This window comes from Panicum virgatum, chromosome 7K (assembly GCF_016808335.1).
Source record: "Panicum virgatum strain AP13 chromosome 7K, P.virgatum_v5, whole genome shotgun sequence".
Lineage (NCBI taxonomy): Eukaryota > Viridiplantae > Streptophyta > Magnoliopsida > Poales > Poaceae > Panicum > Panicum virgatum.
This window is the reverse complement of record NC_053142.1, coordinates 49,337,752-49,356,440: the sequence shown is the minus strand read 5'-3', so window position 1 is coordinate 49,356,440 and position 18,689 is coordinate 49,337,752. Positions and strand designations below refer to the sequence as shown.

The 18,689-nt window shown below is 49.1% G+C and overlaps 4 protein-coding genes and 1 pseudogene across 4 annotated transcripts; 4 read left to right on the top strand and 1 right to left on the bottom strand.

Moving 5' to 3' along the window:
- Positions 1-113: 113 nt before the first annotated feature.
- On the top strand, positions 114-4,360 carry LOC120641962 (haloalkane dehalogenase-like). The gene is made up of 12 exons (XM_039918313.1): positions 114-606; positions 728-803; positions 1,161-1,246; positions 1,675-1,768; positions 1,835-1,911; positions 2,000-2,127; positions 2,555-2,626; positions 2,840-2,910; positions 3,241-3,316; positions 3,565-3,708; positions 3,905-3,977; positions 4,066-4,360. Exons 1-11 carry the CDS (start codon positions 250-252, stop codon positions 3,942-3,944), a joined length of 1,221 nt encoding a protein of 406 aa, XP_039774247.1. The 5' UTR covers positions 114-249; the 3' UTR covers positions 3,945-3,977; positions 4,066-4,360.
- Positions 4,361-5,308: 948 nt separating this feature from the next.
- On the top strand, positions 5,309-6,030 carry LOC120641963 (putative lipid-binding protein AIR1). Its single transcript, XM_039918314.1, has one exon. It carries the CDS (start codon positions 5,393-5,395, stop codon positions 5,768-5,770), a length of 378 nt encoding a protein of 125 aa, XP_039774248.1. The 5' UTR covers positions 5,309-5,392; the 3' UTR covers positions 5,771-6,030.
- Positions 6,031-6,921: 891 nt separating this feature from the next.
- LOC120641960 (36.4 kDa proline-rich protein-like) lies at positions 6,922-8,143 on the top strand. Its single transcript, XM_039918312.1, has one exon. The coding sequence runs from the start codon at positions 7,157-7,159 to the stop codon at positions 7,802-7,804; it is 648 nt and encodes a 215-aa protein (XP_039774246.1). The 5' UTR covers positions 6,922-7,156; the 3' UTR covers positions 7,805-8,143.
- Positions 8,144-8,390: 247 nt separating this feature from the next.
- On the bottom strand, positions 8,391-12,681 carry LOC120641959 (NEDD8 ultimate buster 1-like). The gene is made up of 11 exons (XM_039918311.1): positions 12,224-12,681; positions 11,602-11,727; positions 11,426-11,522; positions 11,245-11,280; positions 10,973-11,160; positions 10,602-10,704; positions 10,287-10,468; positions 10,122-10,199; positions 9,305-9,407; positions 9,187-9,223; positions 8,391-9,064 (listed from the first exon to the last, which is right to left on the bottom strand). The coding sequence occupies exons 1-11, from the start codon at positions 12,565-12,567 to the stop codon at positions 8,544-8,546; spliced, it is 1,815 nt and encodes a 604-aa protein (XP_039774245.1). The 5' UTR covers positions 12,568-12,681; the 3' UTR covers positions 8,391-8,543.
- A 2,187-nt stretch (positions 12,682-14,868) lies between these two features.
- Positions 14,869-16,562, top strand: LOC120641958 (annotated as a pseudogene).
- The last annotated feature ends 2,127 nt before the right edge of the window (positions 16,563-18,689 follow it).

Genomic DNA, 18,689 nt, shown 5'->3' with positions numbered 1-18,689 from the left:
TGACACCCAGAGGCCCCACTGGGCAGCGGTTGTTCTCTCGTCCGCCGCCGCCGCCGCAGCCACAGCCACGAGACGAAGGAACTGGCCGGCCCCACACCAATCCACCGAGTCTTCGGTCGCGTGGCTCGGCGCCGCTGCGCCACCCGCGCGAGGCGCTCCCGCCTCCTTCGCGGCCACACTTCGACCGACGGCCACGGGATCCACGCACCCGAGCACGCCCAACGCAGCGACCCACCACCGGCCGCCGCCATGCCGCGCTGCTGCCCCTGCGCGACCTCCTCCTCTCCCTCCCTGTTCCTCCTCCCTTCCGTTCCCGCCTCTTCCGCTTCCAAAACCGCCAGCAGCAGGAGGGTTGCCTTCTCCCCGTGCGATGGCGCCTTCAGCTGTGTCAGCGGGAGGCTGCGGTGGGGGACGAGACCGAGAGGCAGGTGCGCGACAGTCGAGGCGAGCGGCAAGGACGGGAGTGGTACGGCGGAAGAGGAAAAGGAAAAGGACGAGCCGGGGTTCAATCCGTTCGGGTTCGTCACGGACAACCCCTCCAGCCGCAGCGCCATCCAGCTGCCCGCGGTTCCCGCCGAGGACGGCAATGTCGGCCAGATGCTCTACGTAATGCCGCACTCCTCGCTTCGTCGCTGTGTGCCCGATCCTTCTAATAATTACACATCAATGAACCATAGTACCATATGTATGCAACCATCTGACTAGTGACTCGCCTTGTTGCGTCCAGAGGATCGAGGACAAGGGGAGGGAGTACGGCTCGTATGTCAGGTCAGGAGAGTTCCGATGGTTTGTGAGGGAAACAGGTACTATTCGTTCATCTATTTGTTTGTGGTTACAGATAACATTGCATGATATATTGGATACACTCGATGGCATGGTGCCCGGCCAACAAGGTTCTACCACCCTCCATTAACATAGATTAGATACAACATGACTCTGTAAAGCTTTGGTGTGAAGTGAAAACAGAGCAGTTCTGCTTCTCATAATTGTAGCCTTGCAGGTGCAATATGCAAATATAAGTTCATCCACTAGTTTTATTATTGCTGAATGAGATGAACCAAAGGGCTGCAAGCCTGCAACCACAACCCTCATGTCTAATTAACCCTGGATAAGTAAAAGGCATGCAATTGTCGGTCATATGTGTTTGCTGTACATTGTAGGTTCACGTGATGCACGACGTGGGACTATTGTGTTCCTTCACGGGGCTCCTACTCAATCATTTAGTTACCGCGTGGTTATGGCTCAGGTTAGCCTCATTGAACCTGTAGGCCATTGGAATAAATACAACTTATGAAACAATCGGTTGTTGGTACTGTGCATTATTCAGCAATAAACAGGGTGCTCATTCTGGCAGTTTATTTGCATTTTCTTACTTAGGAAGACATATTTGATATTTCATTAGAAAAAGACACTATCCGTTGGCATGTGCAAAAGTTCATTATAAAAGTTTGGAGTGCTGCACGGACATTGTTTTATTTTATTTTGCAAACAAAATGACTGCATTTCTATAAGCTATTGAAACCTTATACAACGGCAACAAAATATGTTGTTTCCTTTTGAACATATGTAGTTGTAATACTTCCATGAGAGCCTAAGAAATTATTGTTATTAACCACACTGCTGTTTTTGTTTCATCAATCATTCAATTCCCTAAGTAGCTGTTGAACTTAAAAGATGGCAGATGCTGGCTACCACTGCTTTGCACCTGACTGGATTGGATTTGGGTTCAGTGAGATGCCACAGCCTGGATATGGGTTCGACTTTAAAGGTCAGGAAAATGTGTGTTAAACTAGAGGAATTTGCTATTGACTTATGCATATCGTATCATTTGCAGAGGAGGAGTTCCACAAGGCATTTGATGATCTTCTTGGTACTCTAAATATCACTGAGCCCTTCTTCTTAGTTGTCCAGGTACAAATGTGAAACTTCCAGGAAAATCATGGACTAGGGAAATCCTTTTTTTTCTAATGTAGTAATTTTTCCTTTCATTTCATTGCAGGGATTTCTTGTAGGTTCTTATGGGCTGACATGGGCACTGAACAACTCAAACAAAGTCCTCAAGTTAGCAATCCTGAATAGTCCACTTACTGTTTCTTCTCCAGTCCCTGGATTGTTTCAGCAGCTAAAGTCAGTTATTTCTATCCAGCTTGGTTTCTCTCTCTTAGTAGTTCTCCTGTTCTTCTCCTTTATAATTCAACCTATATGCATGCTTTGGTACATTTTAATCACATGAGTTCAAAACTTGTGGATTTGTGATATGAATAGGCATATAATCATATGAACTTTTGCATGTAAGTTGACTAAAATATGCATTTGCACTCTTCCTTTTAGTTCTGTTTAAGTTTGCAGTATACTACTCTGTAAAAATTCTTGAGGTCGAGGTTGATTAAGTTATCTATTTTATTTAGTTCACTGATGTAGGGCGGTCATCTTTCCCTGTATAATATTGGCTTGAGTATACCCTGCTTCTATTCATGATTTTTCACTTATGTTGTGGTTATTTTCAGTCAATACTCTAGTTTTATAACTAAACAGAGGAAACCTTGCATTGCAGGTGGCCACTCGTTGGTGAATTTACTTGTCAAAATGCTGTTTTGGCCGAGCGTTTCATTGAAGCAGGTAGCGCGTATGTATCCTTACTGCACAAAAAACTATTCATTGTGCCTCTTTCCTTCGTTCTGTAGTGTGGGTTTCTTGAAAGAATAATAAAGTTTGGTTTATTGTCCATATGATGTGTTTTTGTATTAGTCTTGTCAGTTATATGCATTTTATATTTTTATACTATTCATTTTGCACAGTGGCTTAAGATGCTTCATTTTGTCCTCCATTTATTTGGCAGCTATGTGTTGAAATTGGAAAAGGCTGATGTATATAGATTACCATATCTATCTAGTGGTGCACCTGGATTCGGTGAGCTCGTACTCCTAAGCCATCTATTTTCCACCACTTGATACGTGTTGCTTTGCCATTCAGTTTGATGTACTTTCCCAATCACGGAAGAATATTCACAATGCTTGAATTATTTTCACTTGATAGTTGACACCATGCATTTCCATAAATGAATGGCATTGTGCACATCCAGAATTGTTTGCCGTATTGTGTACGAGCATATTTTTTTCTCAATGAATAATGTAGTAATCTAATTGCAGATTTTCTAGGTTTTCATGAGGTTGTAAATAGTCTAGTTGCTTGCTACAATTGTCTGGTAATTTTGAGTTCTCACTTGTATGCGTTTTTTAGCTCTGCTTGAAGCTGCCAGGAAGGTCAACTTCCAAGATGTGCTACATAGAATTTCGGCTGGATTTTCATCCAACAGGTAAGCGCCAAGCATCCATGTGCAGTCAGGCAGACTATGGTTTATTATATGCAAGCTTGGAATTTCACTGTACAGTCAGGATGTGAGTCGCTAAAACTACAACATTACCGATGCACCATTAGTCATAAAAATTTGTAGAAGCACCTCACTGCATCAAGGAATTCATTCTGAATATGAGCAATCAATAATAGACATGTAAACCTGCGACGATGTGTTCTTTGTTCTGACCAAGAAAAATCTTGTTGCAGTTGGCAAAAACCAATACTGCTCGCATGGGGAATATCTGACAAGTACTTACCATTATCGATAGCTGAGGAATTCAAGAAAGCTAATCCCAGTGTTGTAAAACTGGAGGCGATAGAAGGAGCTGGTCATATGCCGCAGGAGGACTGGTACTTGTTATATACAGTTTATAAATCCTAAATGCACATTCTAGTATGTGTGCATCCTTGCGTACAGTTTATATTATATCATTTCTGCACGAATCATAAATGATACATATGTTACTGATAGTATGTCTACATCCTCTGATCTTTAGACCTTGTTGACCATTATGCTGATCCATGACGTTTCTGGCATGTTGTGCAGGCCAGAGAAGGTTGTGAAGGCCCTGATATCCTTCCTGTAAACGTGGACAGAGATCACAAGGTCATCTGCAAGGGTACGGGAACAAATGAATATATGCATGCTGGCTGCCATGTCTTCGCTTCGTCCAACTGTCTGATTTAATTGTGCCGTGGATTGCTTAGATTTGGTGGCGCGTGACGCATTGTTACAGAGCTCCACTAAGGTACGTTTCAAAAGCATAACATGCGGAGATTATGATAACTGGATAAGAGTTAAAATCCAGCAAGGTATGTAAGCGATCATACAGTGTTTCTCGTGCGTATAAGAACTAAGCCATACTTTTTGGTGCATTCTATTGTTAACCAGAGCATTTTGGTCAGTGGTCACACCCTGTACAGCTTGTATAGTTGTATGTAACTTTGGATACATGTGGTATATATTTGCACCAAGAGATACAAAACGACCTTAATTTCCCAAGTACCTTGTTCATTGTCTGCTTTACTAATGGTGGTGACCGAGCCAGAATAGAGACACTGGGTGGCTAATCAACAAAAAAAATTTGAAATAAAGAGAGCATAATAGATAAAATTAATTCTTTTTAGATTTTTTTCGGGGGGAACTTTTCAAGCCCAAGACTGCCACCTAAAAAGCCCAAGCTCTGCAGCTCGCTTTCGCCTGCTGCCGTGAGCCTCGCCGCGCGTTTGCATCGGTGAAGCGTCGTCGGAGGCCGCGCGGTCGTCAGCTGTCCTTCCTCCACACCAATCGATTCTTATCACCCACATCCTTGCAGAGAGTCAGTACTTGTGCGGCGGCGACTGGCTGAGATGGGCGACGTACTCCAGCGTAGCTCGCTCGAACGGCGGTAGGCTGGCACCGGTGTCGCCACTCGCGGCACATGCAAGCGTCTCATCGCCATCGTCACCCCTGTCCTCGCTTCGCTGCATCGATGGAGCCACCGGCTCCTCACATGAGCTCTCGCACGCTGCTGCTGCTGCTGCTGCTGGTGACTCACCTAGCGGCGGTGCTGCGGCCGGCGACGAGCGACGTGGCCGTGGACCACCGGAATTGCAAATTGGCAAGGGCTCGTCGCTCCGGCCGGTTCGCCGTCCATGCCCGTCGTTTTACGAGCGCGACACGCCACATGACCGGCCGCCGCATCATGTACTTCCAAACACACATCGTATATTCTACGAGATTCACTGCACACCACTACAAGCTAGTTAAATTTTTTTTTATGGTGAATGTAGTTGCATCAACACCATGCTGCAAAAAAAAGTTAATTTTTTTGTCACCACGTTCTCTAGAAGTTGAAAAATGTTGACTTAAGATAAACCTAACAACTTATATATTGAAACTAAAATTGCACACTTCCCCTGCAGGCTGCAGCACCTATATATGTACGTACGTACTGCCATACATGTCGTGGCCCCAAGTGAACGCTATAAAAGAGTAGGAAACGCGCGTAGCCTGTCACCACGTAATAACGTTTGAAGCTTGAGCAAAGAAACAATGGCCACCCGCCAAGCCACCGCGGCCGCCACCCTCGCGTTCCTCCTCGTCGCCACGGCCACCGTCTCCGCCGCGGCGGCGTCGCCGGCGTCGCGCAAGGTGCTGCATTGGAAGGACTACCTGGGGTGCCCGCGGGACGCCGTCAAGTTCGGGGCCTGCGTCGCCGCGCTCGGCGCCGCGGGCCTGCAGGCCGGCGCGCAGCTCGGGACCAAGTGCTGCGACGTCGTGCAAGGGCTCGCCGCCGCCGAGGCCGCCGCCTGCTTCTGCACCACCATCAAGGAGACCGTGCTCGGCATCCCCACGGAGTGGACCGTCGGCGTCGGGGCCCTGGCCAGCGCCTGCAAGACGGAGCTGCCCGACGGCTTCAAGTGTGTCTGACGACGATGGTCACGTCTCACTAGCTAGTGCATGCACACACATCCTCTATTCCTCACTGTGGGCTATGGATAGCTCTTGGTGTTGATGTGAAACCTATTGGCTTGCTTTCTTGTTCAAAGTAACATTGCATTGCATCACCGTCCTTTATTGCCCTATGCTGGTTAATTTTGTCAAATTTGTAGCCGTAAATTTGTTTGTTCTGCGTGACATGAAGAGTCGCTTGCTTTAAAATACATGTGATTTGAATCAATTTGGGGATCGATCTGAGAACATCTTATTAGCAGAAAGCAGGCAGAATGTCCCATCGCTCTCGAGTGGCCATGACTCTAATGTTTGATCCAGTAACGCCGCCACGCCCTCGTCACATGACGAACAGCAGACGGGTCACGTATATCTTGTCAGGAGGGGCTACTACGTGCTGGTTTCGCACGCTATGATGAGACACCAGGGCACTGTTATCCGACCCAGATCTGTGCATGCATGGAAGTGCTCGTGATTGGTCTAGCTAGGCTGACTGACCCCAGCCAGATCTAGTTCTGTCAGTAACTCGCATGCAACTGCTGGGAAGCGAGGGCTAGGGCTGCATGAGCACTACTGTGAGATCAAGTTCAACTAGAGACTGATTTTGCAGACTTGTAGGCATGCATAATTCAAGCACATACTCATGCACAACAGAAACAAAGGATCGAAGAGGATGGTGAACATAAACATACAACAGCACACGCATATTTTCACCGCGTCATCCCTTATGTGTTTCTGATTTCTGAACCACGCTTCAAACATCTATCTGCATTGCGTTGCGAGGCGCCACAGTGAAGGACCCAAAATGAGATGTTGATCTTTATCATCTTAGCAGATGGAACTCTGAAGACGATTGGTTTTTATCTTACGCATTGGCTTTTAATGTGGAGTGATTTCATTTTGTGGAAAAGGTCGTCGAAGCCGGAATAATATGCATTCTTCCATTATCTAAAAGATGTGCATTGCCAGCTTGCTCTTACGGGAACACATCATGTAGGCGCAGGCAAACGACGAGCCTGGATATATGCAAATCGGGCACCACCACCAGGCAAACAACGAAGCGCGACGCAAGGGACGATGCGGTCAGCAGTACGTTTCAATCATGCCCGCGGGCGCGGCCAAGCGAGTGTCACACGCCGCTGCGCCATGGCAACAAGCCAAGGCGTCCAGCACTGCCAATCCCACTGGCTCCACGTGAGCTGTTGCCGCGCTGCGTGCCACCGCGCCGGCGGTGCCCCGGCGCGCGCAATAATGCCCGCCCCGGCGGCCTCCTATAAAAGCGCCGAGCTCCGACGACGCCACCCCGCAGCTCGTGCATCAAAAAGCATCATCACTTCATCAGCTCGCTAGCTAGCAGCGGCAGCAATGGCGTTCGCCAAGCTCTCCGCGGTGCTGGTCCTCGCCGCCGTGCTCGCGCTCTCCTCCTCGCCGCTCGCCCTCGCGTGGGAGAAAGCGGAAACAGAGTGCGGCTCGTGCCAGAAAGGCACGCCGCCCTCGGCCGGCGGGCTCCCGTTGCCCCCCGTCACCCTGCCATCCGTCCCTCTGCCGTCGGTGCCCCTGCCACCAGTCGCCGTGCCGTCGGTGCCCCTGCCGCCGGTCGCCGTGCCGTCGCTCCCCCTGCCCCCGTTGCCGAAGCTCCCCGTGCCCGTCCCGCCGATCATCGGTGGGAGCCCGCCGACGAAGACGCCCGGCGGCCGGAAGGCGTGCCCGCCGCCTCCGACGCCCACGCCCACGCCCCCGACCCCGACGCACCCGCCGTCCTCGGACAAGTGCCCCATCGACGCGCTGAAGCTGGGCGCGTGCGTGGACGTCCTCGGCAACGAGGTGCACATCGGCGACGCCAACGTCAAGTGCTGCCCGCTCGTGAAGGGCGTCGCCGGCCTCTCGGCCGCGGCGTGCCTGTGCACCGCCCTCAAGGCCAAGGTGCTGGACCTCTCCGTCTACGTGCCCATCGCGCTCGAGGTGCTCCTCAACTGCGGCTGCGCCGTCCCGCCCGGCTACAAATGCGCTTAAACAAACGATGCCACCACCCCCGTGCACGCGTGCACAGCAAAGGTCTCCTTTTCTTTTTCCCCCCCCGACTCGAGCACCAAGTTTGAAAGGCTAGCTCCTCCTCGACGGATTTGGGTGATGAAGCCGCCACTCGATCGCTTCCGGGTCGTTCAGCTAGTGCATCGACCATTCCTTATTTGATTTGATTTGCTATATCTTTTCTTGTTGCATGTTTGTATATGCAACTAGTGTCACCTCAAATGTCATCGATGGATCTGTATTTTTTGTATCTTGTAACAAACTATATTTGTTCCGAATTCTGCCAATTCAATTCATGTTTGTACTGCTTCCTTTGTTGTACTCGAATCCCTTCAAGGTAGAGGATTCTCTCTGAAAATGGCGTTTAATTAAGGTACATCGTCAATTCCCATGTCCAGAAACTTGGAAGACATCAGGAGGCCTTAAGATTCGATTCTGAAAAACACCGCTGCAAAGGATGTGAATTTAAAACTATCATATCCAGCAAACATGTCAGAGCCCCGCATAATTAAAACGCAACATTACGCAACCAAGCAGCGATCCAAGGTAGACAACTTCGACGCAACGATAGGAAATTTCCAGGTATCATGTAAATATGTAATCCATACGGGTAGCATTATGTACAAGCCCACCATACTAAGTCAAACTCGACATCTGAAACTACATGTATTTTTTATTCTGAAGCTGGAGTTACCTATCTAGTAGTGTAGATCTTTCCACATTAAGAACTAGCAGCAGACTCCAGTAAGCTCAAGTACTCAGCTATTGCCTGCCCTTCGTCGCTAACCTCAATATCATAGTCATCCAAGGCATCCCCCGTCAGTTCATGGGCAAGCTCACTTTCCATGGACACGTCCCTGGCTGGAACTGGATGAGAGTTTGTCTCTTCATCATTAACAGCTACTTCATCAGTCATAACTACATCTTGATTCACAGATTCTTCATTGATCATAGCCTCTTGAGAGTCCAAAAGTTGGGCACCATTTCCCTCTGGAGGGTTGCCATCCACATCGTTTCCCTCTGGAGGGTTTCCATCCACATCGTTTCCCTCTGGAGGGTTGCCGTCCACATCGTTTCCCTCTGGCAGATTCCCATCTGCATGGTTTCCCTCTTGAAGGTTTCCATTTGCAGCATCTGGAGGAGCATTTCCATCGACAGCATGTGGTGGAGCTCTAACAAAAGCCTGACGATTGTTGGTTCCTCGAGCAGTCCTAGCAGCAGCTGCCCTGGAACTCGATGATCCTGCACCAAAATCCGGCAAAGAAAGAAGAGAACCAAAAAACGGCGCGAAATTTCATTACTCCAATTCATTTGAGGACACACAACTTCGAAGAGTGATGATGAATATATTAGCCCATACATACCACGAGTTGCTCGGCTCCTCTTTGCCTGGATTTTATTCTGCAAGCGAAGAGAATGTGTAAATAGCTGTGGAGCAGCATTTTACGAATACCTAAACAGAGGGGTGCAGAGAAGGCATACTTGCAGGATGCAATTTTCTTCAGGATTTGTCAAAAGATCTAATGCCTTATCAGCATCATTTTCATTTATGCGCAGTGCTTCTGCGGCAAGATACTTTTCGAATCTTGAAAATGAAAACAATTCATCAGTAACAACAGGAAATGCAACAGCATAAATCAAAATCAATGTTTAAATTAGCGACACCAAGCACAATCAATTAAAATTTATTCTGCATTTGAATAAGACATCAGTACTCAATTTCTATAAAGGTACAGCGTGGCTGCCAGGAATAGGTGTCCTAAAACTATCTAAACACTTCTAGTCCTCTAAGCTTGGTCTATATAACATGAACCACATGGAAAAGTAAGGTAATGTTGCTGTAACTTCAGTCAAGTTGTAAACGAAAATCCTTGTGCTGAAAAGAAACAATAATAACTATCATAAGATGCTATAGAGATTTAGCCAACACAAATCATGTGCCCCCAAAATGAAATTTTACTACCTTTCCATCACAAACATTTGTTCAATAACGTTCCTCTGTAACAACTAACAACAAATGTATATCTGAATATGACTAGTAATATTTGTAAACATCAACCAAATGTTACATAAAATTGAGTCCATAAACAACATAAACGCTGACATTGTCTGAGCAATCAGATGGCCTTTTAAAGCACTTTTCCATTATTATTTTCAGGTTTACTGACTCGGAGCCCCTTCCTGGTTTTCAAGGTTTAGGCCCCAATCCCAATTGCAATTCACTAGAACTCTTGACAATACAATTAAAAAAACAACTCTTGAGATTAAGTGTAAAAAGACCAACATTCTTAGTTCTTACCCAATGTTAGTCAAGCCTTTCAGCTTCTGCAGGTCAACTGCCTTGTTCATGGGAGTTTTACCGTATCTCATTTGTTCCCTATGATAACACCATGAAAAGTTCACTACTAAGCAAAAAAAAAAAGATAAAGACAAAAATTAAAAGGGAGGGTAGAATGTTACTCACAGAATCTCTCTTTGTCTCTCTCGGTCCTCCTCTTGTCTACGGATTTTCTTTTCACGTTCCTCACACAGGAGATCCACAGATGATTGAATATCATAGCCAGTCATCTTCAATGCTCTTTTTGCGGATCGTGCTTCATAGCCCATATCCATTAACATTGATATAGCTTCATCTGGTACTTGAAGCTGAATTTCATATCCATTTAAGGAAATTAAAAATGAGACTGATTTGTCCAACATGAAAAAGGTGATAAAGCACCGAAGAGCAGAAACAACAATATACTAAAGAACTAAAAGAAAGATGATCAGCAGAATGTACCTGCAGGTATTTAGCTTGCGCAGAAGTGAGATATCCACTCGCCTTTTCAGTTTGACCATTATGATATGCTACCACTCCTTCCAAAAGCTCCAGCCTTACGTAACTATAACACATGGAGACAAAAAAAAATTAGGAGTCAACCAAGTCAACTGTAGAATGATTCAAAAGGGCAGTTATTTGAGTAAAATCCATAGCATTTAAAAAAAATGCAATTTCTATATCGCCCTCCATATATTGGTCTGTTTTCCCTTTAAGAAAAGAAGATGCTGGGACATTCACCCACACATTTGTATCTAAAAGTAGCAATTCTGACTTCTGATGAAAATAAGCATGCTCAGTAACTAATATATTCAATACAAAACGAGCCTCACATAGCAAGATCTGCTTGCCGGCCAGCCTGAAGTACTCTGAAGCGAGAGGAATCTTTCCCATGGGAACGTTCAAATCCTACTCGTGCTTTTTCAAGGCGAGTCCCTGCAACCTCCAGGCATGATACATCACGAAGCACAAAATAGCACCATACTATATCTAGTTGAAGCATTGGCACATTATCAACTTTCTGCAGAACACGTATCAATTGTAAGCAAAGTTTCAGCATTCTTATTGATACAAAGTGAAGTATATTCTTAACTATTCAAGTTACCTCAATGAGTTTTGAGTCACAAAGGGAGAAAGCTTCCTGTAAAGACAACAAAGAATTTGTGAGTGTAGAGAAATTTAGTTGAATAGAAAGCATAGCAGTTTAAAATCTGCACAGGTTTCTTGCAGTATACAATCACATAAGCTAGATAGAAAGCATAGCAGGACAGTAAAAGGCAGCATACCTCAGCCATTATTAATACATCTAGTGCTTCCTTGTACCTTTTTCTCTTCATCTGAGTTTTAGCTTTTTGGTGAAGCATTAGAGCCATCTTCAAAGCTCTAAAGATAGCACAGATGATGGAGTTAAATATTATATACATCATAGGGGAAATTCTGAATAGAAGATTTAGTACATTACTTCATATCATCAACAGATCCAAACATCACTTTCTGGCCACTTTGATCCTCAAGATCTAAGTTGTAGTCTTCACCTTCAAGGAAGGACCCATCTGTGTGCCTTTGAGACATTGCTTTCGCAGCATCCCTACATGAAAATCACTCTGTCAAATGAACGAATTCTGTGCTAGAGGGGTTCAGTGCGACCTCAATCCTGGTTAAAGATTGTTTCAAAGCGTACAGGCAAACAAACCTCCATCCTGCAGACACGATCCTTATCTGAATTCATTGATTGGAGTGCTAGATTTTCCACATTACAAAGTAGGACTGTGATCTTCATTAGATTTTTCACCAAATTATAGTTGTTCCTAATTTTCATACTATCACAGAATCATACAAATGAATCGTGGGTGTATAAATCAGGATGGACTTGACAATTTCTTGCTATTGCGTTCAATCTCATAACCAGGAACAAATTGGTATTAGTTTTGCAGTTTAAAAAAAATGCAACTACAGAAGTAAGCGCGTCCTGTCCCCTAGTTTCAGAATGCCAAGTATAATCATGCCCTTACGACTGCAATTTCGGCTCCAGACAAGGGAGCAGAAAACATAACTATTCCCCAAATTGAAAAGAAAATCCTCACCAGAGCCTGACAAGCCTAGCGGCGTGCTCCTCCTCGGCCTTCGCCTTGGCGGCTTCGGCGGCGATTTCCTTGGCGCGATCTGGGGATGCGAGGGAGGAAAGCACCTTGGCGTTGGCCTTGAGCCCGGCCTCCCGCAGCGAGGCGGGGGGCTCATCCTTGAGCACGCGGCCGCCGAAGATGAGGCCGACGCGTTCGGGCTCCACGCCGTCCCCAACCCGCCGCGCCACCTCCGCCCGCAGCATCGGCACCGTCCAGGCGCCCAGTTCCACCTCCAGGGCGCCGACCCACTTGCCGACCACCCGAATTCGATCCGCCGCCGGCTTGGGGGCCTCGTCGGACGCCATCGGGGTGATCGGAGTCGGGGGGGCTTGGCTCGAGTGTTTGGGTGCGTCGATGGTTTTGCGTTGGCTTTGGGGCGGGGGCGCTGTCGCCGGATAGCATCAACGAAACAGGGTTTGTTTTTCTTTCCGCTTTTAGAGTCCGCTTTTATATACGGGGCTAGAAAGGATTTGTTAGGCAGATAGGGTCGGGAGACTCGGGGGGCTTGATAGTTGAGATTTACTGTGAACTCTTTATTGTAAAATTGACTTTTTAGGTTAAAATATTTATTTTTTGCGGGTGGGTTAACATATTTATGATTACCCGCAAAAAAAAACATATTTATGATTGACTCACCAAAATATAGTTGTAAGAGCTAGATTTGTTGCCAATCTATAAAGGGGTCGTTGTAATTCGAGTTTGAGTTCAGAATTTAATAAGATACTAATACTTGTTGGACGCTCGTCTTATGGTTCAACAGGGATATATATTTTTTATGACCAAAGAGTCTTTAACTGATTTGGTTAGATGATTCAGATAGCACTCTTCAAATTTTGGATTCGATCTTGATGGAAGTAAATTTTAGGGGTTAAAAAATTCCCTCGCTAGCTAAAAAACGACAGTTTTGGAGTTTTCTCGATCGGAAAGTTCAATCGTTTTTTCTTGATGAAAAACAGCTGGAGGCGTCACACCCTCTCGGGTCGAGTTATTTTTTTTCCTGTAGAGCCTATCTTATTGCTAATTTGTATGAGTACTGCAATCGAATTTTGGGTGTAAATACGTTTTGCTTTTAGACTGAAACTCAAGATATTCCTATCACTTGATGTCTGGTCTGGTGTGATTCCCTTCTCCTCCAAGAAAGAAGCGAGGACGGCCCTTCTCCTCCAAGGAGATGCCGTGGTTTGACCCTCTGTTACTGAAAGTTACCCGATTTCCTGTAGGGGCGCACCCCTATTCACTTACCCAAAAAAAAAAGTTACCTGATGCTTCGTTTCGCTGAGGTGGATTGGAAACAATGCGCACTGCTCTTCCACCATTGGTCCATTATATACTAGCATATAACTGCACAACCATATTCTTTGCTTACCCACAAAGATTTCCATACCTAGCAGTAGCAGGTCCTAGGCCTGTTTATCTTGGCAGGACCCTATATTTCCCCGTCCTTCATTTTGCTGAGCAGCCCGGCCCAATACTTAACTGGGTCGGACCGCGCTAGCAGCAACAGTCCGCATGAACCCCCAACCCATTCTGATGACTCCTGACATGGAAATTAATGCGAATTAATTGCATTGCCCCATCGAACCCGACGACGTGGCAGTCCCATCATCCGTCTCTCGAGAAAGCCCCCCCCCCCCCCCCCCCCCCCGTTTCCCGCCCCACTTGTGCATTTCGCCAGTACTCGGAGTCCCCCACCGCGTTTTTTATATTTTTATATTTTTTAAAATCATTTTTTATAAAAATATATTTTCGGTTTCACAATTTACATGTTTGTACACCTACCGGCTACCGCCCGACCGCCTATCTGCAGGGCGGCAGACCCCTGCCACCTCCTGTCGGTAGGGCCTTATATGTAATTAAAATTTCTGTTATATCGCATGGAGACTCCTACCTCCCGGCAGGAGGGCGGCAGCCTCCCACCCCCAATATAAAAGCCGAGGTCCCCCACACCTGCATTTACAACAAACAACATCCATAGAGGGAAAAAAGAGAGACGTGTGGTGAGGGAGGGAGTTGCAACAGCGAAATCTTGCTGGATTCCGCACTTGTGATCTGCAGATAAGTTACGTATGAATCCATTAATATTGTAAAGAAATTTAATTTAATTAATGCTATAGTATTAAAATTTTAGTTTAGTATTAAAATTTAAATTTATTACAGACTTGTTTCTAAATGAATTATAAATTAAAATAGAATTAAATTTTGGATAGTGAAATATAGTATTAAACTTGTTTCTAAATATTGCAGCATAAGGCAATGACTGACTCCAATTTTAGAGGATTTTCATGGAACGAAGAAAAATATAGTATAATACTTGAGATCATGACACATTTAGTGGGGAAGCCTGCCGCCCCTCTGCCGGGCGGTAGGCCCCTGCCGCCCCCTGCCGAGCGACAGGGGCCTATATGCGATAAAACAAAAATTTTATTTACATATAAGCCCCTACCGTCCGGCGGGGGGCGGCAGGGGCCAGGGGGCCTGTGGCCCCGGACCGTAGGGGTACAAATGTAAATTGTGAAATTAAAAATATATTTTTATAAAAAATGATTTTGAAAAATATAAAAATGAAAAAAAAACGCCCCCGACCAGGCCCTGCCGCAAGCTCCAAACCTGCAAAAGCCCACCCCTGTCGTCGTCAGGCCCGAGGCGAGGGGAGCCCATCTCTTCTTGACCCAACGAGGCAGCCTCCTCCCCCCGACCCCCCCAGGACGCGCCAACGAGCTCGCGCACGGGGTGGCTCAGTCCACTGCTCCCACTTCCACCTGTCGCCGTCGCCACCACCGCTACCGTCCAGCTCCCCGAAACCCGCAAAAAGACAACCACCACCTCCCCACTTCGCGCGCTCGCCTCCCGACGATGGCCGCCGCCTCCGGCCGCAAGCGCTCCCGCCGCGCCCGCATGCCCATTCCCGCGACGCCCTCGCCGCCGCCACCGGCTCCCCAGTCGTCGCCGCCGCAGCTGACGTCGCTGCTGGCGCTGCTCGCCTCCTCCGTCACCCTGTCCCTGCGGTTCGCGTCCGACCGCGACCTCCTCCTGCTCCCGTCCCAGGCGCTGGCGCTGGACCCGCTCCTCCTCTCCGCGGCGCGCGCCGTGTCCCGCCTCCTCGCGCTGCTCCCGCTCCACCTCCAGACGCTCACGCTCACCTCCCTCTCCCTCTCCCCGCCCACGCCCTCGCCGCCGCTGCCCTCCTCCTGGTTCCTCCGCCTCCTCTCCTCCCCCGCGCTCCCGGACTCCGCCTGGCGCGACGCGTTCCGCATGTCCAAGCCGGCCTTCTTCCAGCTCCTCCACGCCCTCGCGCTCCCCGCCCCCGCCGCCGCCTCCTCCTCCCTCGCGCTCCCGCCCGACCACAAGCTCGGCGCCGCGCTCTTCCGCCTCGCCCACGCCGCGCCCGCGCGCGCCGTCGCGCGCCGCTTCGGCCTCCCGTCCCCCGCCGTCGCCGCGCGCGCCTTCTACGAGGTCTGCCGCGCCATCGCCGACCGCCTCGCCGTGCTGCTCGACCTCGCCGCGCCCGACCGGATCGCGCGCGCCGTCCCGGGCTTCTGCGCGCTCTCCCTGCCCAACTGCTGCGGCGCGCTCGGCTACGCGCGCTTCGGGGAGGCCGCCATCGCGCAAGCGCTGGTCGACGCCGACGGCCGCTTCCTCGACGTCTCCATCGGGTGGGATCCGGAAATGACGCCGGCGGAGATCCTCCCACGGACCAAGCTCTACATCTCCCAATCCATCTTGCTCGCAAATGCGCCTTAGGGCGAGCTCATCGGTGGCTCGGTGCCGCGCTACTTCTTGGGGCCTGCTTGCTGCCCGCTGCTCCCCTGGCTTGTGGCACCGTACAAGCATGTTGATGCTGCCACCGATGACTTATCCAAAGAGAGCATCTTTAACCATGTGCACGCGCACGGGCTTCGGGTGGTGAAGAATGCCTTTGGCCGTGTGCGGGCAAGGTGGAGGCTTCTGGACGAAAGCTGGAAGGGCGAGTGCCAAGAGGCACTGCCGTATGTTGTGGTTGCTGGTTGTCTGCTCCACAATTTTCTCAACAAATGCGGCGAGCCGCTGCCTGTAGACAATTTTCAGGGGAATGCTGACGCTGATGAGTTTGGAGACTTTGAGGGTGACAAGGACAAGGAGGGGGAGAGGATCAGGGATGTTCTTGCTGCACATTTGAGCTTGGTAAGCCGAAATCAGTAAATGTACTATAGTAGTCTATGTAATCCCAGCATCATCCATCTGGAATGCTTATGTAAATATGTACCTTATGCTAATCTTGTACGTGAGCTGCTTTAATCCATTGCTTTACTTGACCAGCCAACTGCTAACTTTTTGTGTGGTGCTGCAAATTGGATGCTATGCCTGATGTTGCTAGTCTCATGCAGCTTCATCTTCTCTCTGTGCAAAATATTCATCATCACCTGAATAATCAACCTTGAATTGATAGTACTGTAACTCCATTGGCACTTGATTCTTACTGCTTAGCAAGTCAGCATTCTCTAAAGTTAACTCTCAAGCATGATATGCATTTGATTTCATCATATTGTATCAACTGATGTAGTCATTCCTTCATCGCTCAACACTGTTGTTGAGAATATGTTATATGCACCTTTCAAATGCCTTTTCACGTGCTCTCAAGCTGAATATAATTGTTTTTGTTAGAGTCAAGGGCCTTTTGTTCCCCATTTGCACTAAAAGAACAGCTTACCGTATAACAATCATACCAATATGAGTTGGAGCCACTGTCTCTCTAGAGTTAAGCTGGGGCTCGGTTGGCTTGCGCAGCTGGGGCTCGGGTAGCCCACCCGCATTCGGTACCTCATCTCCTTCTTGTGTGCATGATGTTGATGGACACCGACACTGGCAACCTGCCACTCCGGTTCTGGGATTCGGATTCCCTTTCAGTTTCCTCCCCTTTCCTAAGAGAACAATAAGAATTTATGAGCCCTACGGCATGTTACAAGGAACCATGGTTGTTGAGTCTGCAAATGATTTCTAGGCGCGGGAGCTGGGTGGGCCATGCGTGGAGGCCGGCCGGACGGCGCGGCGGCGGTGCTCGAGCTCGGTGGCGAGTATCCACCGGTCGACAGCGCGAGAGACCTCGCCCGGTTAGCTCTGGGCAAAGCGTCCGTCGACCGCAGCTGCGCGCGGTCCCCAAGTCCCCAGCTCGAACCACGCCGCCAGCTTCGCCGGAGCCTGGCTGCATCCCGCTCCAAGTTTGCAACGCCGCAGGGCCAGGTGACGGTGAGCGATGATCCAGGGCGTGGCAGGCTTGGGTGTTTCACTGTTTTGCAGGCCAGCTGGAGTGTCATTGAGGACATAGTCCTTTTTCATCCCAAAGTGACGTCAAAACACAAATTTAAATTGTGTTTGAGAGAGAGAGAGAGAGAGAGAGAGAGAGAGAGAGAGAGAGAGTGTGTGTGTGTCGGCATGATCCAGTTCATGCTGTTGTGTTTATGGATTTTATCCCTAGAAGTACATTGGAGGAGCTTGTTAATTAGCCGCCGAAAAGGAGAGATGGACAGGATGTGAAATCGCAACTCAGTAGTGTGCGATCAAGCAAAGCAACTCACACGCCAGCTTGAACCTGCAGAAGCTTGCATACAGAAGAGAATGCCGTTGATGCGGAACCTCGGTGCCGCTGCCGGCACGGAAGTCCGATGGCATCCATCCAGGACCTTAACAACCTGCCGACGGTCATCTCTCCGCCGGCTGCCTGCAATGCAAGAACTAATCCTCCAAGTCGAGGCCGGTGGAGACCCGCCGGAAGAACCGGATCAGCGGCGACGAAGTCCTGTTGTCGCGCCCGGCGAGCAGGCGGCTGGTGGTGGGCGGTGGCCACGCCACCCCCGGAGGCTCTCATCGATCGCAGTCACGGTGAAGCGTGAAAGGACGCTCGAAATCGTCTCAGACTGGCCGACCGGCGCGGCGGCGCTCCGGCGAGCCATGACATGAAGCAGAGGCGGCGTCGCGGCCACGACGAGGGGTGGACGGCAAACGAGATGCTGACCGGGGGTGGACGGTAAATAAAATACCGTCCACCCCTAGATCCCTGATAACCGTTGGATGGAGTACGTGTGGTTCAGATATGGGGTGAGGTTCGCACGCCCAGGGACTTGGTCGTCGTCCTTGGTCATTCAGCAGCCGCGGGAGTTGGATGGTGCCGCGCGGGGAGACCGTCGAACGGCGCGGCGGGGGTGCTCAAGCTCGACGCCAAATGTCTGACGATCAACGACGACCTCGACGACGGCGCGGCGGCGGTGCTCGGGCTTGAGCTTGTCAGTCAGATGGAACGGGTTGAGGGCATGCCGCCGCAGCCAATGGCGAACGGCCGAACAGGCGGACGAGCAACGGTGCCACGAGTGCCCCTGCTGTGTACGAACCCAGTCGATCTCGACGCAACGCCGCCGTCCCGAGACGGTGCGGAGCGTCCGGCGGCCGGCCGATG

What these genes read in the sequence shown, in the direction of transcription:
- LOC120641962 (XM_039918313.1), top strand. Translation starts at nt 250, where the DNA reads ATGCCGCGCTGCTGCCCCTGCGCGACCTCCTCCTCTCCCTCCCTGTTC. An exon ending in ACCGCGTGGTTATGGCTCAG is followed by an intron (nt 1,247 to 1,674) that starts GTTAGCCTCATT and finishes TGAACTTAAAAG; the next exon opens with ATGGCAGATGCTGGCTACCA. An exon ending in ATATGGGTTCGACTTTAAAG is followed by an intron (nt 1,769 to 1,834) that starts GTCAGGAAAATG and finishes TATCATTTGCAG; the next exon opens with AGGAGGAGTTCCACAAGGCA.
- LOC120641959 (XM_039918311.1), bottom strand. Translation starts at nt 12,567, where the DNA reads ATGGCGTCCGACGAGGCCCCCAAGCCGGCGGCGGATCGAATTCGGGTG. An exon ending in GGATCTGTTGATGATATGAA is followed by an intron (nt 11,523 to 11,601) that starts GTAATGTACTAA and finishes TGCTATCTTTAG; the next exon opens with AGCTTTGAAGATGGCTCTAA. An exon ending in GAGGAGCCGAGCAACTCGTG is followed by an intron (nt 9,065 to 9,186) that starts GTATGTATGGGC and finishes ATTTTGGTGCAG; the next exon opens with GATCATCGAGTTCCAGGGCA.
- LOC120641963 (XM_039918314.1), top strand. Translation starts at nt 5,393, where the DNA reads ATGGCCACCCGCCAAGCCACCGCGGCCGCCACCCTCGCGTTCCTCCTC.
- LOC120641960 (XM_039918312.1), top strand. Translation starts at nt 7,157, where the DNA reads ATGGCGTTCGCCAAGCTCTCCGCGGTGCTGGTCCTCGCCGCCGTGCTC.